This window comes from Lycium barbarum, chromosome 2 (genome assembly GCF_019175385.1).
Source record: "Lycium barbarum isolate Lr01 chromosome 2, ASM1917538v2, whole genome shotgun sequence".
Lineage (NCBI taxonomy): Eukaryota > Viridiplantae > Streptophyta > Magnoliopsida > Solanales > Solanaceae > Lycium > Lycium barbarum.
In genome coordinates, this window is record NC_083338.1 from 128,927,290 (window position 1) to 128,940,708 (window position 13,419).

At 36.0% G+C, this 13,419-nt stretch overlaps 1 protein-coding gene across 1 annotated transcript; it reads right to left on the minus strand.

The window, feature by feature from the left end:
* Positions 1 to 5,228: 5,228 nt before the first annotated feature.
* Positions 5,229 to 10,777, minus strand: LOC132627191 (probable methyltransferase PMT24). Its single transcript, XM_060342385.1, has 9 exons — positions 10,527 to 10,777; positions 8,488 to 9,363; positions 8,251 to 8,400; positions 7,781 to 8,051; positions 7,585 to 7,695; positions 7,324 to 7,498; positions 6,743 to 7,015; positions 5,782 to 5,976; positions 5,229 to 5,689 (listed from the first exon to the last, which is right to left on the minus strand). The coding sequence occupies exons 2-9, from the start codon at positions 9,340 to 9,342 to the stop codon at positions 5,461 to 5,463; spliced, it is 2,259 nt and encodes a 752-aa protein (XP_060198368.1). The 5' UTR covers positions 9,343 to 9,363; positions 10,527 to 10,777; the 3' UTR covers positions 5,229 to 5,460.
* Between the last annotated feature and the right edge of the window lie 2,642 nt (positions 10,778 to 13,419).

Sequence of the window (13,419 nt, forward strand, 5' to 3'; positions counted from 1 at the left end):
GAGAGGAAAAAAACCCTAGCTTTTGATGGTGAAGAAGAAGCAGGGTTTGGTTCTTTTAATTTTAGGACCCATTTAATTAAATTGTTAACATGGCCTCTTATGTGTGATTTTAATGGGACACAGTGGACAAGCCTGACCTAAGCCATTGGCCACGGTGATCAGGAGTTAAAAATGGGGACAAATATTTCAACTATTGTAATGGTAGAGGTATAAGTGGGCTGATAGTATAACGGGAGTAAATATGAATCTTTTTTCAAAATAGAAGGGTAAATCAGGCCCTTTTCCCAAAAAAAAATCATGTTAGATACAACAATTGCATAACTCAACTGAAATGAGAATAAATGTATAATTGACTCAAGAACCATATTTTCTTCTCCTTTCTCCCAATATACATGTCATGATCCTTAGAAGAAAATAACTAGAACAGCATGAAACAAAAAGATCAACAATAATAATCAACTTATTAACCTGTCCTTTTCTTTCTTTCTTTTTTACTGAAAGGAAACCTTTTCTCCATCCCAGAAGTTAGATTGGACGAGTGCATAAGGAACGAACGAAATAATAACCACAATGGCTCGATGAAAAATAAATAGATATTATAATATATAATACAGCATTTTATTTTCTTGTTTCAATGAAAATGTCCTGTTGCTTGGAGCCTGGCCCAAAGTTTGTCCATTGAACCACCAAAAATTGGTTTGTGGTTGTAGTGATTACTAGGAAATTAAAACAAAGTTATCCTTGGGGTTACTAAACAAATAGATACTTCGAGCTAATGTATGAAAGTGGTGTTTGCATTAAATTGTACAATGTCCCTAAACAAGTTGCATAAGTGCATTCCCTAGATTGCAACTATGAAAGTACCCATTAACCTTTCAGTAATTCTCCCTAAAAGTGAAGTGTGCATAGAGGCAGAAGGAGTAACTATAAAGGTAATGGTAAACTGGTACACCTCGAAAATTTTCGTGTCGTTTGCATTGTGAGTAAACTAACGTAAGCTCGAAGAGGTCATGGAACCCATATAAGGGTAAATAATACTCTTAACAAGTGTTAAGCAAGTGTCTAAAGGTTTCGGGATCAAGCAAATCGAAGAAAATAAGTTTGTCGAAAATTTGGGAAAATTTGGCAGAATTTTGGACAGAAATTTTGGATCAACTTTAGAGAGGTATATCTCCTAGAATACGAGGAGTTAGGGAATCCATAACCTATGTAAACTAAAATTCAGCGAGTCTTCTTTCCAATGCAACAAACCGTTCGTCGATATCACATTGGAGTGGAAAGTTATGGACGTTTCAAAATTGGCCGTTAGAAGCTTCTTCGCGAATGTGAGCCAAGGCCTCGCAAACGCGAAGGGCAATTATTAAGTCGGTGAAAACCGACCTTCTACCCTATAAATACCTATCCCCACTCATTTTTAACTCATTCTTACACCCAAAACGGTCTAGAAACTTCAAGGATCACTCTCCCAACATTCCATATTATTAAAACCAAGAAAATCATAAAGAGGTTATGTAATCTAGGCTCGGGAAGCTCGTGACAACATCGTATTATCGTGATTATTATGAAGCAAGGTGAAAGATGGCGGGATATTGGGTTTGAAGCCATCAAGGACTAATTGAAAGTTAATAAGGTAAGATATTTCATCTATAACTATGGAATTGAGTTAATCCGAAGTTATATTCGCTAGATTATCGTGTAATACGTCAAATTGGACAAAAGGTGAAACAAGTCTTGTATGAAATACCATATTGAGGTAATAGGAATGTTGATTATATGTGATTGTTGTATATGTTGAAGTGAGTTGCTTTTGGAGGATTTTAATGGTTTAAAGTGAAGGAAAAACATAGTATAAAGGTTGTAGTTTGATATGTTGATGTTGTTGGCTTATGGATTAATTTTTGAAGGAAGTTCAGGACGGATTTGTATATGTTTGTCATGTAGTATCTTGATTATGTTATTGTTGATATTGTTAGGGATGTTTGAGAGTTGTTTTGGAATTTGGAGGAAGTAGATAATATAGGGGAAATGCTGCTCAAATTTCGCTAGCTTACTTAATAGCTTGGTTTGACCTCATCAGCATTTCACCGAATTAACCTTGGTGCGAATTATCTTGAATGTAGATTTGCAAATTCGGAAGGATAAGTGTTAAGTAGTTAAGGAGACGACAAGGTATGTTATGGTTGTCCCTTTCTTTCTTAAGGCATGACTCCATTGTTTTTGAGCTTACACAAAGGATGTCCATAATGATTCCCATCTTAGAAATATTACAAGCATATGTTCTTGGTGTTCTTATGATATTGTTGATCCTTATCTCATGATTATTGGTTATTGATCTCATATTATGGTTATTAATCTTATTATTGATGTTGTTCTCACATTATAGTAATTGTTCTTTCAAGGTGAGATATAGCGATGATGATGATTCCATAATGTTATTTCGGAGGTTACCGACCTTACGTCACTCCGATCGACTTATAGCTTTTATTTGGGCTCTCATGCATGCTTTATATATATGTATGTATTTTCTCACACCGAGCCGCGCTATAATAGGCCGGGTACGGCACCTATTGTGCACACCACTGTAGTAGACAGGTTATGATGATACCCCGGACGAGGGATGATATGATATATGGATCGGGCTGCACGTTCTGCAGCACTAACACTTATATTATATATGTATGAAAATGTTTTTTTAAGGGATAACTACATGACATAACAAACATATAGTGAGTATTGACATTTAGTAGCTATAGTTTAACTTAATTACTTCTCATAGCAAACATTTGTGTATTAATGACATTTAGTAACTATATATACATATATATATATATATATATATATAATAGAATATCCATCACACTATTCACTTCCAACTGAACCCTCTCATCTCTCTCTCCCCTCTCCCCCATTGTTCCTCCGCCATGGCTGCAGCCATCGCCGGAGAAGTCGCCGGAGCTTACTTCTCCGGCGAACCACAGCTACTAAACCACAGCCATTCTTCTCAACACCAACCACAACCATTCTTCTCCTCTTCACTGCCAACAACAACAATAGCAGCCATCGCCGGAGAAGTCGCCGGAGCTTACTTCTCCGGCGAACCACAGCAACAACACCAACCACAGCCAACCGGAGCTTACTTTCTTTTCAGTGAAGATTTTTTCAGATTTGAAGGTGACGGTGATGATGACGGAGAAAAGAAGGTGAACGAGAAAAAGGTGTACACAGATATGATCGGGATTTTTGACCGGAAGTTTTTTTCCAGATCTGTGTATACATACAGTGTATACGTACAATGTACATATTTTTCGGAAGTTTTTTTTTTCAAATATGTGTATACATACGGTGTATACATACACGGTGTACAATATTTTTCGCGTTTTTCGAAAAATATATTTTTGTATACAAATGAATAGAGTGAATTAACGCCTGTATACAAATGAATACAATCAATTTTATTTTTTGTATTCAATATTTTGAGTGTCTTTGTTTTTTTTTTGGTGTACATATGTTGTATACAGTGTTTTTCGCCTGTTTTTGTTAATATTTTTGGTGTATCTATGTTGTATACGCCTGTATTTGTTGTATACATACCGAAAAATATGGTGTTTGTTAATTTTTGGCAAATTTTAACTTGATGTATACATGAATACAACGCTGTATTCATGTATACAGCGAAAAAACAAAATTTGTATACACGCTTTATTGCTGATTGTTGCGCTGTATTCATGTATACAGCGAAAAAAATAAAATTTGTATACACGCGCTTTATTGCTGATTGTTGCTACCAAATGTAATTGGTGAAACATATGTTATGTGGCTTGAGTTAAGCCTAGAACTTTGTCATTTATGTAGTTTTCCCTTTTTTTAAAAGCTAAGCATGCATGATATCTGCCTTAAGAGGCAATCAGATGTACAAGTTACTTCTCCTATCTCATGTTCCTTCCATACTTTCATTATATTGTTATTCATGCCTTACATAATCAGTACATTATTCGTACTGACGTCCTTTTGTTTGAGGAAGCTGCGTTCATGCTCGCAAGTATACAAGGAGACGGTTCAGACTTATAGGCTAACTTCTCAGCAATTGTATAGGCAGTGACTTACGCAGGATTTTTCGTCAGCGGAGTCACATTTTAAAATGAGAAGCAATAAATAAAACAATGAAACACCATAAGAAAAAGAACAAAATATAAATAAACACAATTAACATATATTCCTATAACTTTTCTAAAAAAAGTACAACAACTTTCTTGATGAGTTTTTTTTTTTAAAATGTATTAGAAAATATAACCTCATCAGAAATAATATTAAATACTTAATAGATTTAATTTTGTAAATTGTTATTAATCAATCTCAATCGCGAGAAAGAAGGTGAAAGAAAAAAAAGCATAAAAAGGAACTGCACATATCTAAATAGGGAAGCAGCGAACTTCCAAGAGGACTGAACGTGAATCATTTTGTAGATAGCTGAAGGAGCAAAATTTGTATATCAATAAATGCTGCTGCTTTGGTCCGAACTCGCATCCTCGTCTGTAAAATGAAAGGCCTGATCATTGAGCTACGTGATCCACTATATCAAGAAAGGTCACCTTAAACAGTATATCCTCGTTTTTTCTTCTGCCTTTAATTATATGTACATATTTAGTAAAAAATTCTGATGAAGCAGTGTTACGTGACACCCCTCAGCACAAGGTAGATCCGCCCCTGTGTACAAGAACACTCCACTTGTTCCGGAGTTGCAGTCCAATTGATATGATCCTTTGTGTACAAATGGGCACGGCGGGATACTATCCCATCCTTATTATGTTATGTACTCCAGTAGAGGCTCGTAGACAGTTATGCACACTTAGATGTTCTATGACCTTCTCGGTCCTTATTTTGTTGTATACTTGGTTTCAGCTTGATGACGCCTATGTATATCTTTTGACGATATTTATAAGTTAGCAAGATGGCCCACTCATGTATGATTATATGATGAGATGCATGTATGTTTTGTGGTGCTCAGTAAGCTAGCTCCCGGCGTCCGTCATAGCCCTCGGGTTGGATCGTGACATAAACTATGTGAATGATGCAAATAAATAGGATTACAACTATGTTCTAAAGAACTATTGTCTGATGACAGTGCAAATGTAGAACCTTTTGACTTTAGTCTTAACACTTCTAATGTTATAGTTTCAAACTACTTTCTCAAAGCTGCATTGACATGACACGACACGGCACACGCCATATATTGGGCTGTTGGATTACGCAAAACGCAGTCCTGTATACTTTTTCCATTTGATGAATCACAAAGTTGAGATAATTATACAGAGAATGGCAAACATGATAAAACTCAAGTAGAATTTAAAAAAAAAAAAAAAAAAATCGCGATGGTATTCTCTAATAATTTAGTGGAAGTGAACTAAACTATTATAAAGAACATCAAATTTGTATCTAATTTTGGAGATTTTTCTTATATGTTTATGCAATGGCTGACTTAATTATCTGTTCTTGGTTTGGACGCCAAAAGGATTTTTGAACAAATAGCAATCCTTCACCATTCTTCGAGTAAGACATCTTCACTTTCCATTTTAGTGACCTAGCCATATTCTCTATTTCAAGTATAGTTTCAGCATTGTCCCGCACAATCAACTTTCCTTCTGGCCTCAGAATCCTGTCCACTTCCGCAAATACTGATTCTATCGTGCACCTGTTGGAAAAAAGTAGGATCACGGGTTACATAACTAAAGCAAAATTTTGTTGCCAGTAAACTAACAGCACGAGTGCAGTAGGATTATTAACCTTTTCTTAATATCGGAGAAAAGGTGATCTGCATGAAGAAGATCATAAGATCTGGGGTAGGTGCTGAAGGATTCACACCAGTCGTGGTATATGCCAAACAAGCCACGGTCATATATAATTGGAAGTGTGTCGGGTGAGTCAATTGGAACTACATTCATGACCCAGACTTTCAAGTCTTTCAGTGCTGCAGCAAATCTGTATCATCAAAGATAAGATATTTATCAAGAGTATGAACTTGTGATAGACAGATGAAAATAAGTACTATAAAACGGCCAATTGAACTTTAATCTAAAATTATTTGAATGGCCAATTAAAGCTATATGAATCCTTTTGCACCTAATATGAACTGGTATCAATTCACTAATCAATAACACGTTAATCCTAAAATTAGTTGGGAATACTTTTTTTGTATCTATTCCACGCCACTCGGGTTATCCTTCCAAAGCTAAAACATTCATCTTTTAAGACAAATTACGGGATCTGTCTAGAGAGTTTATCTAAATCTGACACTATCCCTACATGGACATACGAGTCTAACGAGAATAAAAGGACCCTTAAAAAATAAAAGGATTTAATGTAAGTGTAATTCCAACTAGTTGGTATATATTGCCTCTACGGATCATTTACTTCCATTGTATTCAGTTCATAATTAAGCTCACATTGATTCTGAAAGATTGCAAGTCTTTTGAAACAATTTTCTTTGGAACACAAACACACACACAAAAAAAACATATATATGTATGTATATAGAGAGAGGCATCAATTGAGTTAGATGTCTTATTAAAAACCATGTCGATGGAAACAGCAAGCGATCATCAGTTAATTTCATCAAATCGCTTTAAATTTGCCAAGCTTTTTTGTGAATTTTATTCCTTTACTCTTCAAAGAAGGCAGATCACAGAGGGAATTAGAATGAGTAGCTAAGAGATGATGAGGAAAATAACGACTGATAAAAACTTACCCTCCGTAAACAGCTTTCATATCCATGACATTCCTTACTTGAGACCAGTTAATGCCAAGTTCATTTAAGTATGATTTGGACACAACATTTTTCCAATGCTCATCGTCTGCAGCAAAGTCTTCTGGGGCTGCTTTCCCATAAACTCCAACTTGAGAACTTCTCAACCAAGAAGGAAGTTTCTCCGACCTCAAAGGCCATTTTGCTGGCCACTTTGATCCATGTGCAGATGAATCTGCTGGCGCTTTATGCAGACATGCCTGAAGTGTTATATTCCTGAATTGATTAAAATAACAAGTTAGAATTTGTTTCCAAGTCGAGTGTTCAGGAGATGAATAATAGTAATTTTATTTTTATTGGAAGGGATGATGTGAGGAAACAAATATAACCATGTAACATGCTCGAGGTATTACTTTTGGTTGATGTGTATTATATAACATAGACATGTAGATTTCCACTCTTACCTAATTGCATATTTTCTATAGCTTTATAAACTTGTGTCTCCGAGTAGACTATTTGCGTAAAAGATTGCTACACAGCACTTAGCTGAGAAATGGTAATAGCTAAGAGAAGCTCAAGCTTACCAGGCAGCATCTGAATCATCAGCTTCTTCACACATAGGTGGGTCATTTTGTGTTCTGCTCTGGTAGCAATCATTTGAAGTTGGCTTTCTATATATAGCTACACCTACTTCATTTAGTTTATCTTCATTAATTTCCACTAGTTCCCAGCACATTGACTTAGTTAGTTGAGACATAGCTGCAAGAAAATCAAAGAGAGGCAATCAGTCTATGACTTCATTTGCAAATGAGAAACGACAACTAACTCGAGCCACGATTAATTACCTTCCCAAATTCCAACGCTTTCTTCATCCTTCCGATATACAGGTGTCGCAGACCAAATGAAGTGACCACCGGGCCGCAAGACACGATTCAATTCTAGGAGAAGTTTGCCACCTGCAATAATACACTAGAAAGTTTACCATCGGCTGACATTCCAAAACCAAGCAAAACTTGGAAAGAGAGAGAGATTTTGATTCACCTTCGATATGCCATGGAACTCTACACCGTGCACAATGTACAGCATCAAATACTTTACCCGGGAATGGTAGTCTTTTAGTTCCCATAACCGCTGATATGGCAGGGATGCCCCTTTCAAGTGCAAATTGCACTTGGGCTTCGTGCTCGTCCTTGGGGGCAAGTGACATTGCTAGTACATCTCTTTCAAATAGGTATCCTCCAAAGCTGGCCACTCCACACCCAACATCCAAAATAACACGTGTTTGTTTGCCCCATGAAATTTGAGGCAAGGTCTGCATTGCAAGCCATATCAGCAAAGCATAAAAGTTAAAGAGGTACATAAATCTTCAGAATGAAATCTGTTGCGAAAAATTTCAAGCCAATTGACTGAACACAATCTGTGATGCATGGAGCAAAAACTTAAACACCACTATTACGAAACAATATTTATAGATAGCATGAAGTAGCATGGGAATTTAAGAAAAAACTTGCCTTCTGGATGAAATCAATGTAATGAAGAGCCCCTTGCTTAAATTGAGTACCCCCACCAGGGAAAGTAAGGTACTCTCCAGTAACTTTGACCCAGTTTTGGTGCCCCTTGACCTTTGCTAGCTTTGCATGAGGAACATTAGAGTACCATATCTGTTCAACCAAAAATGTGAGTTACTTAAGCTTATCAAATTACAAATCAGAAGCAAAACCGTATGGATAAGCAGGAACAAGATATACCTGCTCCCTGCTCCTAGGCCATCCAATTGGCTGCTTGTATCCTGAAGGCAGAGGAACAAGGCAAGTTGGAGCTTCAGCAGGGCAGTGCCTCTCACGATGTTCATAGTGTGAAGTAGTAGGGAGCTTCCGTATAACTTGCAGATTATCCAAACAGGGAATATAATCTGGTCCAGCATCAGTTTTACATAGCTTCCACTTATAGCCCTTAGACAATGAAGAATCCTGTGACTCATTCTCCTTTTCAGACTCGGCAGCCTGAGTTGACCATGGCCCGTTTTGTGTCGTAGTTTCTTTCAAAATCTCCGATTGATCACCAGCTGGAAAAATCTCATTCTCTGTTTCTTTCTTCTTTGCTTTCTCTGTTTCCAATTTTAAGTCGCCGTTTTCATCTGTATTTGAGTCTTCACCTCCGGTATCTGACTCGCCACCACTTGAAGTGGATTCAGAATTTTCTTCATTTGAACTCTCATCGCCAGATTGTGATTCATCACCGGATGAACTGGATTCGGAATTTTCTTGATTTTCTTCTTCGTTTCTTAAATTAGAGCTATCTCCTTCACTTTCCTCATCTTCAATCTCCTTTAAAGACCTTCCCCTTCTGAACCCCTTCTCTCCCTGGAATGTTCCATCCTCTTCTCTCTTTGCATTGACTAGAAAACCCTGCCCCGAAAGATTATTGGTAACTTTCAAAGTCGAAGATATCTCCGAGTTTTGAAGAGGTATACTGAATGATGATGATGATATCAGCATCCATATCCCGATGAAAGAAATCCCAAGAAAAGTCACAACAGTGATTTTTGAACAGAAATCAGACGATTTCCTCCCACCAGAATGGAAGTAACTTCCCCCAGCCATAATATTAGATCTTTTCTGTCCCTGAACATTTTGAGAAAAATAAATTGAAATATCAAACATAGTAGTCTAAAATGTCTTGTAAACTAGGTTAAGAAACTGAGCATGTTAAAACTACTTCAGAAGCTAGGATCAAAACAATGTTAGAAAAAAAAAACTAAGTTGTTAATCAAAGTAACAAAAGCAGATGCATGCACAGTTTCAGTTCTAGTATCTTGGTCATTTAAATGCAGGTAGGGATAAAATTTACCTACCGACACATCCCTCCCCAGACCCCACATTGTGGGATTCTACTGGGCATGTTGTTGTTGTTGTTGTTGTTGTTGTTGTAGGGATAAAAATTTCGTACAGACACATCCTCTATACTTATTTTTCCTATAATAAAACAAAGTGAAAAGGTTGCAATTGTTTTTTTTTTTTTTATAAAAAAAAAAATCTCAAGCAAATCTAATGAAATACCAGGTGAACACTCAAATAGTCGTAGCAGAATTCATTAAAGACACAACTTATCCTTTTGGAGCTGACGTAACAAACTATGCGAGCCTCCCAACGAAGCCAACATAAATCCGATCCGAATCACAATGAATTCTAAAAAGTTTACACACAACCCAAACTTTGGGCCTAGCTCAATTCCAAAAGAAACTCTAACAAGTAAAAAGCTTTCCATATCTAAGTTTTCAATCTCTAAGCATTTCACATATACACAGAAGCAGATCTACGCAGGTTATGTAAGTTCAATTGGATCTATGGTTTTTGGCTCAAACTGTGTATACATATGCGGGAAAAAAAAAGAGTGAAAAAGTACACTTACAACAAGATCAAACTCATTCTGAACCTAGTGTCTATGGATCTTGAATTTGCCACTGCATATACAGACCTCAACATAAAAATAGTAAAAAAAACACAGTGATATACCATTTTTTATAGTCCCACATTACAAGAAAAACACATTTCTAGTCCACAATGCTCCTAAAACAGGAAACAGTATCAAAACTACAAGATCCTTAACCACATCATAGAATTACAAAACAGAAATATTCAAAATGGCAAGATCAATCTCAGATCAAATCAAACAGTACACAACAAAACAAAAGTTAGAGCATTCTAAGCTCACCCTTTTACTCAAAAAGAGGAAAAACACACAGATTCACATTCATATGGTAATGGAAAGAAGGAAAAAATTGTACCTTTAAGATGGGTATATAAGAACTAGTGAAAGCAATTTAGTGTTTGAAGCTCATATCTTGGTAAAAGGGATAGAGAAAGATGTTGGGGTGTGAGAATCTTGATTTTTTGTTAGAGATATATAAGGTGTTATATTAGCAAAGAGAGATGAAAATGGGTTGCATTAAAGCGTAAGCAGTGTGTATTTTAAGGAAGAGAAGAAGTGTGATGTGTGAAGTAGTTACTCAATTCATGAGATTGGCCGACAGCCTAGAATTACCAAGTGATGATCACAATAGCACTAAAAGGGTAACAGAAAATAGATATACTAGATCGGAAAGGTAGTTTAAAAAAATTCTGTATTTTACTTGCTATAAATAGTATATATATATATATGTGTGTGTGTGTCAAAAATTTAAATTGTCATAATTAAATACTACTACTATTTTGCATTTTTCCTTGGACAAAAAGTAAATTAACTTAAGGGGTGGTTTGGTTTGAGGGATTAGAGAGATTATAATCTCGAGATTAACTTATTCCATGTCTGGTAGGATTTTTTGTTTCAAAATTAGCAATTTCAAGATTGTTTATATTATTTTTGTCCCACACTTCATGTGATAACAATCTGGAGATTAAACACCAAAATAACACATTTGTTCTTCTCCAAAACTCTTCTCTCAAACTCCTTTAGAAAAGTCAAGATTAAAATTGAAAATAAAAGCTTATCCCGATTTATCTAGTTTAAACCAAATAAATATTTTATATTATAAATTATATCCATATCTAAGTTTTAATCCAATAAATTAAACATCTAGCAATAAAAATATATCAACAAAATAATCTAGTCATCATAAATCGTAGTATTATAATCTCATCAAAATTAATTCCAAAAAACCTGTTTGCCAACCAAAGGACTCGTTTACTTTTGTAAATCAACTCTTTCGATCCAATAGAGAATGTTTTGCATTCAACTATTCAAGTGAAGGACTGACCTGCTTTCGCGCAGCTGTTGCGCCGTTGCTTCTTGCCCATAGAGAGTAAGGATTTTTTGTGAGCTCTGTCGCGTAGCGGAAACCTCCGCTTTTCAGCTATAATCCTGTGCTTTACCAACGCATTCAATGGATTCCACCATGAACCGGGAGTGGGCGAAGGGCCTCACATGCTAAGTAGCAAACCAGTGATTGTTAAGCCCCGGAGTGCCAAATTCAACTTCAATGGGGAGATACTCAAAACAATTCCACTGTGAGTGACGTTTCCCAACTTACCCCTGAGTTGTTGGAGTCCTAATTCTCTAAGTAGAGTTGCAATAACATGTTCTAGGGCATCTTTTTGTAATAATAATGTTCACATTTGACCAGCCTTTTTGGATGTTTCATGATTAAACCGACTGGCGGCACCTTCGAGATGCCACCTTGAAATACCAAAAAAGTCTTTTCAATTCCATTTGACTCGGTGCGTCAGGGAATCTCCAACAGAAACCTACCTTCCCAACTTTTGTAATCAAGCAATCCATAATTTAGCTATGTTTTGAATTATAGCATCATTTACTTCATCAGATACCATCGAATTATTGAGAACCAATACTCTGAGATATTTCAAACAATAAATTTTGTTTAGTTCATACTTAGCTTTTCAAACATAAGTTATGTTTGAGTCAAAATTCATATTTTACTCAAATAGTTGAATTTGTTCTAAGGTTAACTATAGTTGGTAGTAATTTGATATAGATAACAGAATTAAGACAAACAATTTATTAGTTATTGATAAAGAATAGATAAATAAAGAGAAAAGAGTAAACTTATTCCAATTTTGATGAACAACACTAGTGGAGTTCTTAATCCTTAAGAATGAATGAAAGATTAATGATCAAAGAATAAAGGAGAAAATAAGCCAGAAATAATAATAACAATAATAATAATAGCGTATTTTTCTTAGTCAGACTTCGATCCCTTCCTCTACAAATGAAAATCCTATTTATAGGTATATGGACCTATCTGGTGCTCTTCCCGTTGTGTGTTTGTAACGGCAATCATTAATTGCTAAATTGATAATTGTCATTTAATTTCCTTGATTCTGACCGTTAGTAACCGTTTTGTCGTTACTGCGTTAATTCCATTTAATGCGTAATAAAGAAGATTTCGTATGTAGTTTCCGTTGATGTTCTATCCGTTGATCCAGTCTGTTGCCTCTCCGTAAATGCCATGCTCGGCATTACCATCTGATATTTATTCGTCATTGAATAAACTGAAACGTGTTGACTACAGGTAAGTCCACGTGTCAAGTACCTTTTTTTTACCCATACAGATAGTCCCTCAATTTTTTGGGTTCATCGCAAAGATGTTCCCGAGAAATTGTCTTGCCAATATTCATCAATCTTCTCTTGATTAGACACTTTATTCTTCTTCCTGTGGAACAGGAAAAGTTGTAACTGGCTGTAGATCGTGGCCCACTGACGTGATGAATACGTGGCATAATCACAGAAGTTGAAAGGAGTTGCGTTAAATGATGAAGTCAGACGTGAGCCACGTGGCTGTAACCGTGCCCTTCATTTTCTCACTTTCCCAAGGTAATGATGGCGGTTTTACATCTCTACAAAAGTTCAAATTTTACCTTTTTCTACTATTTCATCTCAAATTTTCCACTCCAAAGTTCTTGAATTTTAAATTCCTTTGCTTCCTTTCTTCTTCGTTTCCTCTAATTCATAATCGTGTCTTCTCAGAACATTTTTCCAGAAAAGACCGTTATTTTTTATGACTTTCCTCCTCATGTAGGTGCTGAAAAACCTAAAAATAGAATGCTTCCTAAGAAATTGATGGGAATGCTATTGCTGCTGCATCTAGGGCTGGGCATAAAATACCGAAAACCGAATTACCGAACCGAACCGGCTATTTCGGTATTTCGGTAATTCGGTTCGGT

Excerpts from the sequence above, each read along its gene's own strand:
- LOC132627191 (XM_060342385.1), bottom strand. The coding sequence starts at position 9,342 with ATGGCTGGGGGAAGTTACTTCCATTCTGGTGGGAGGAAATCGTCTGAT. Across the intron at positions 8,401-8,487 it reads GGCCTAGGAGCAGGGAGCAG|ATATGGTACTCTAATGTTCC; the intron begins GTATATCTTGTT and ends TTGGTTGAACAG. Across the intron at positions 7,696-7,780 it reads AGTTCCATGGCATATCGAAG|GTGGCAAACTTCTCCTAGAA; the intron begins GTGAATCAAAAT and ends GTATTATTGCAG.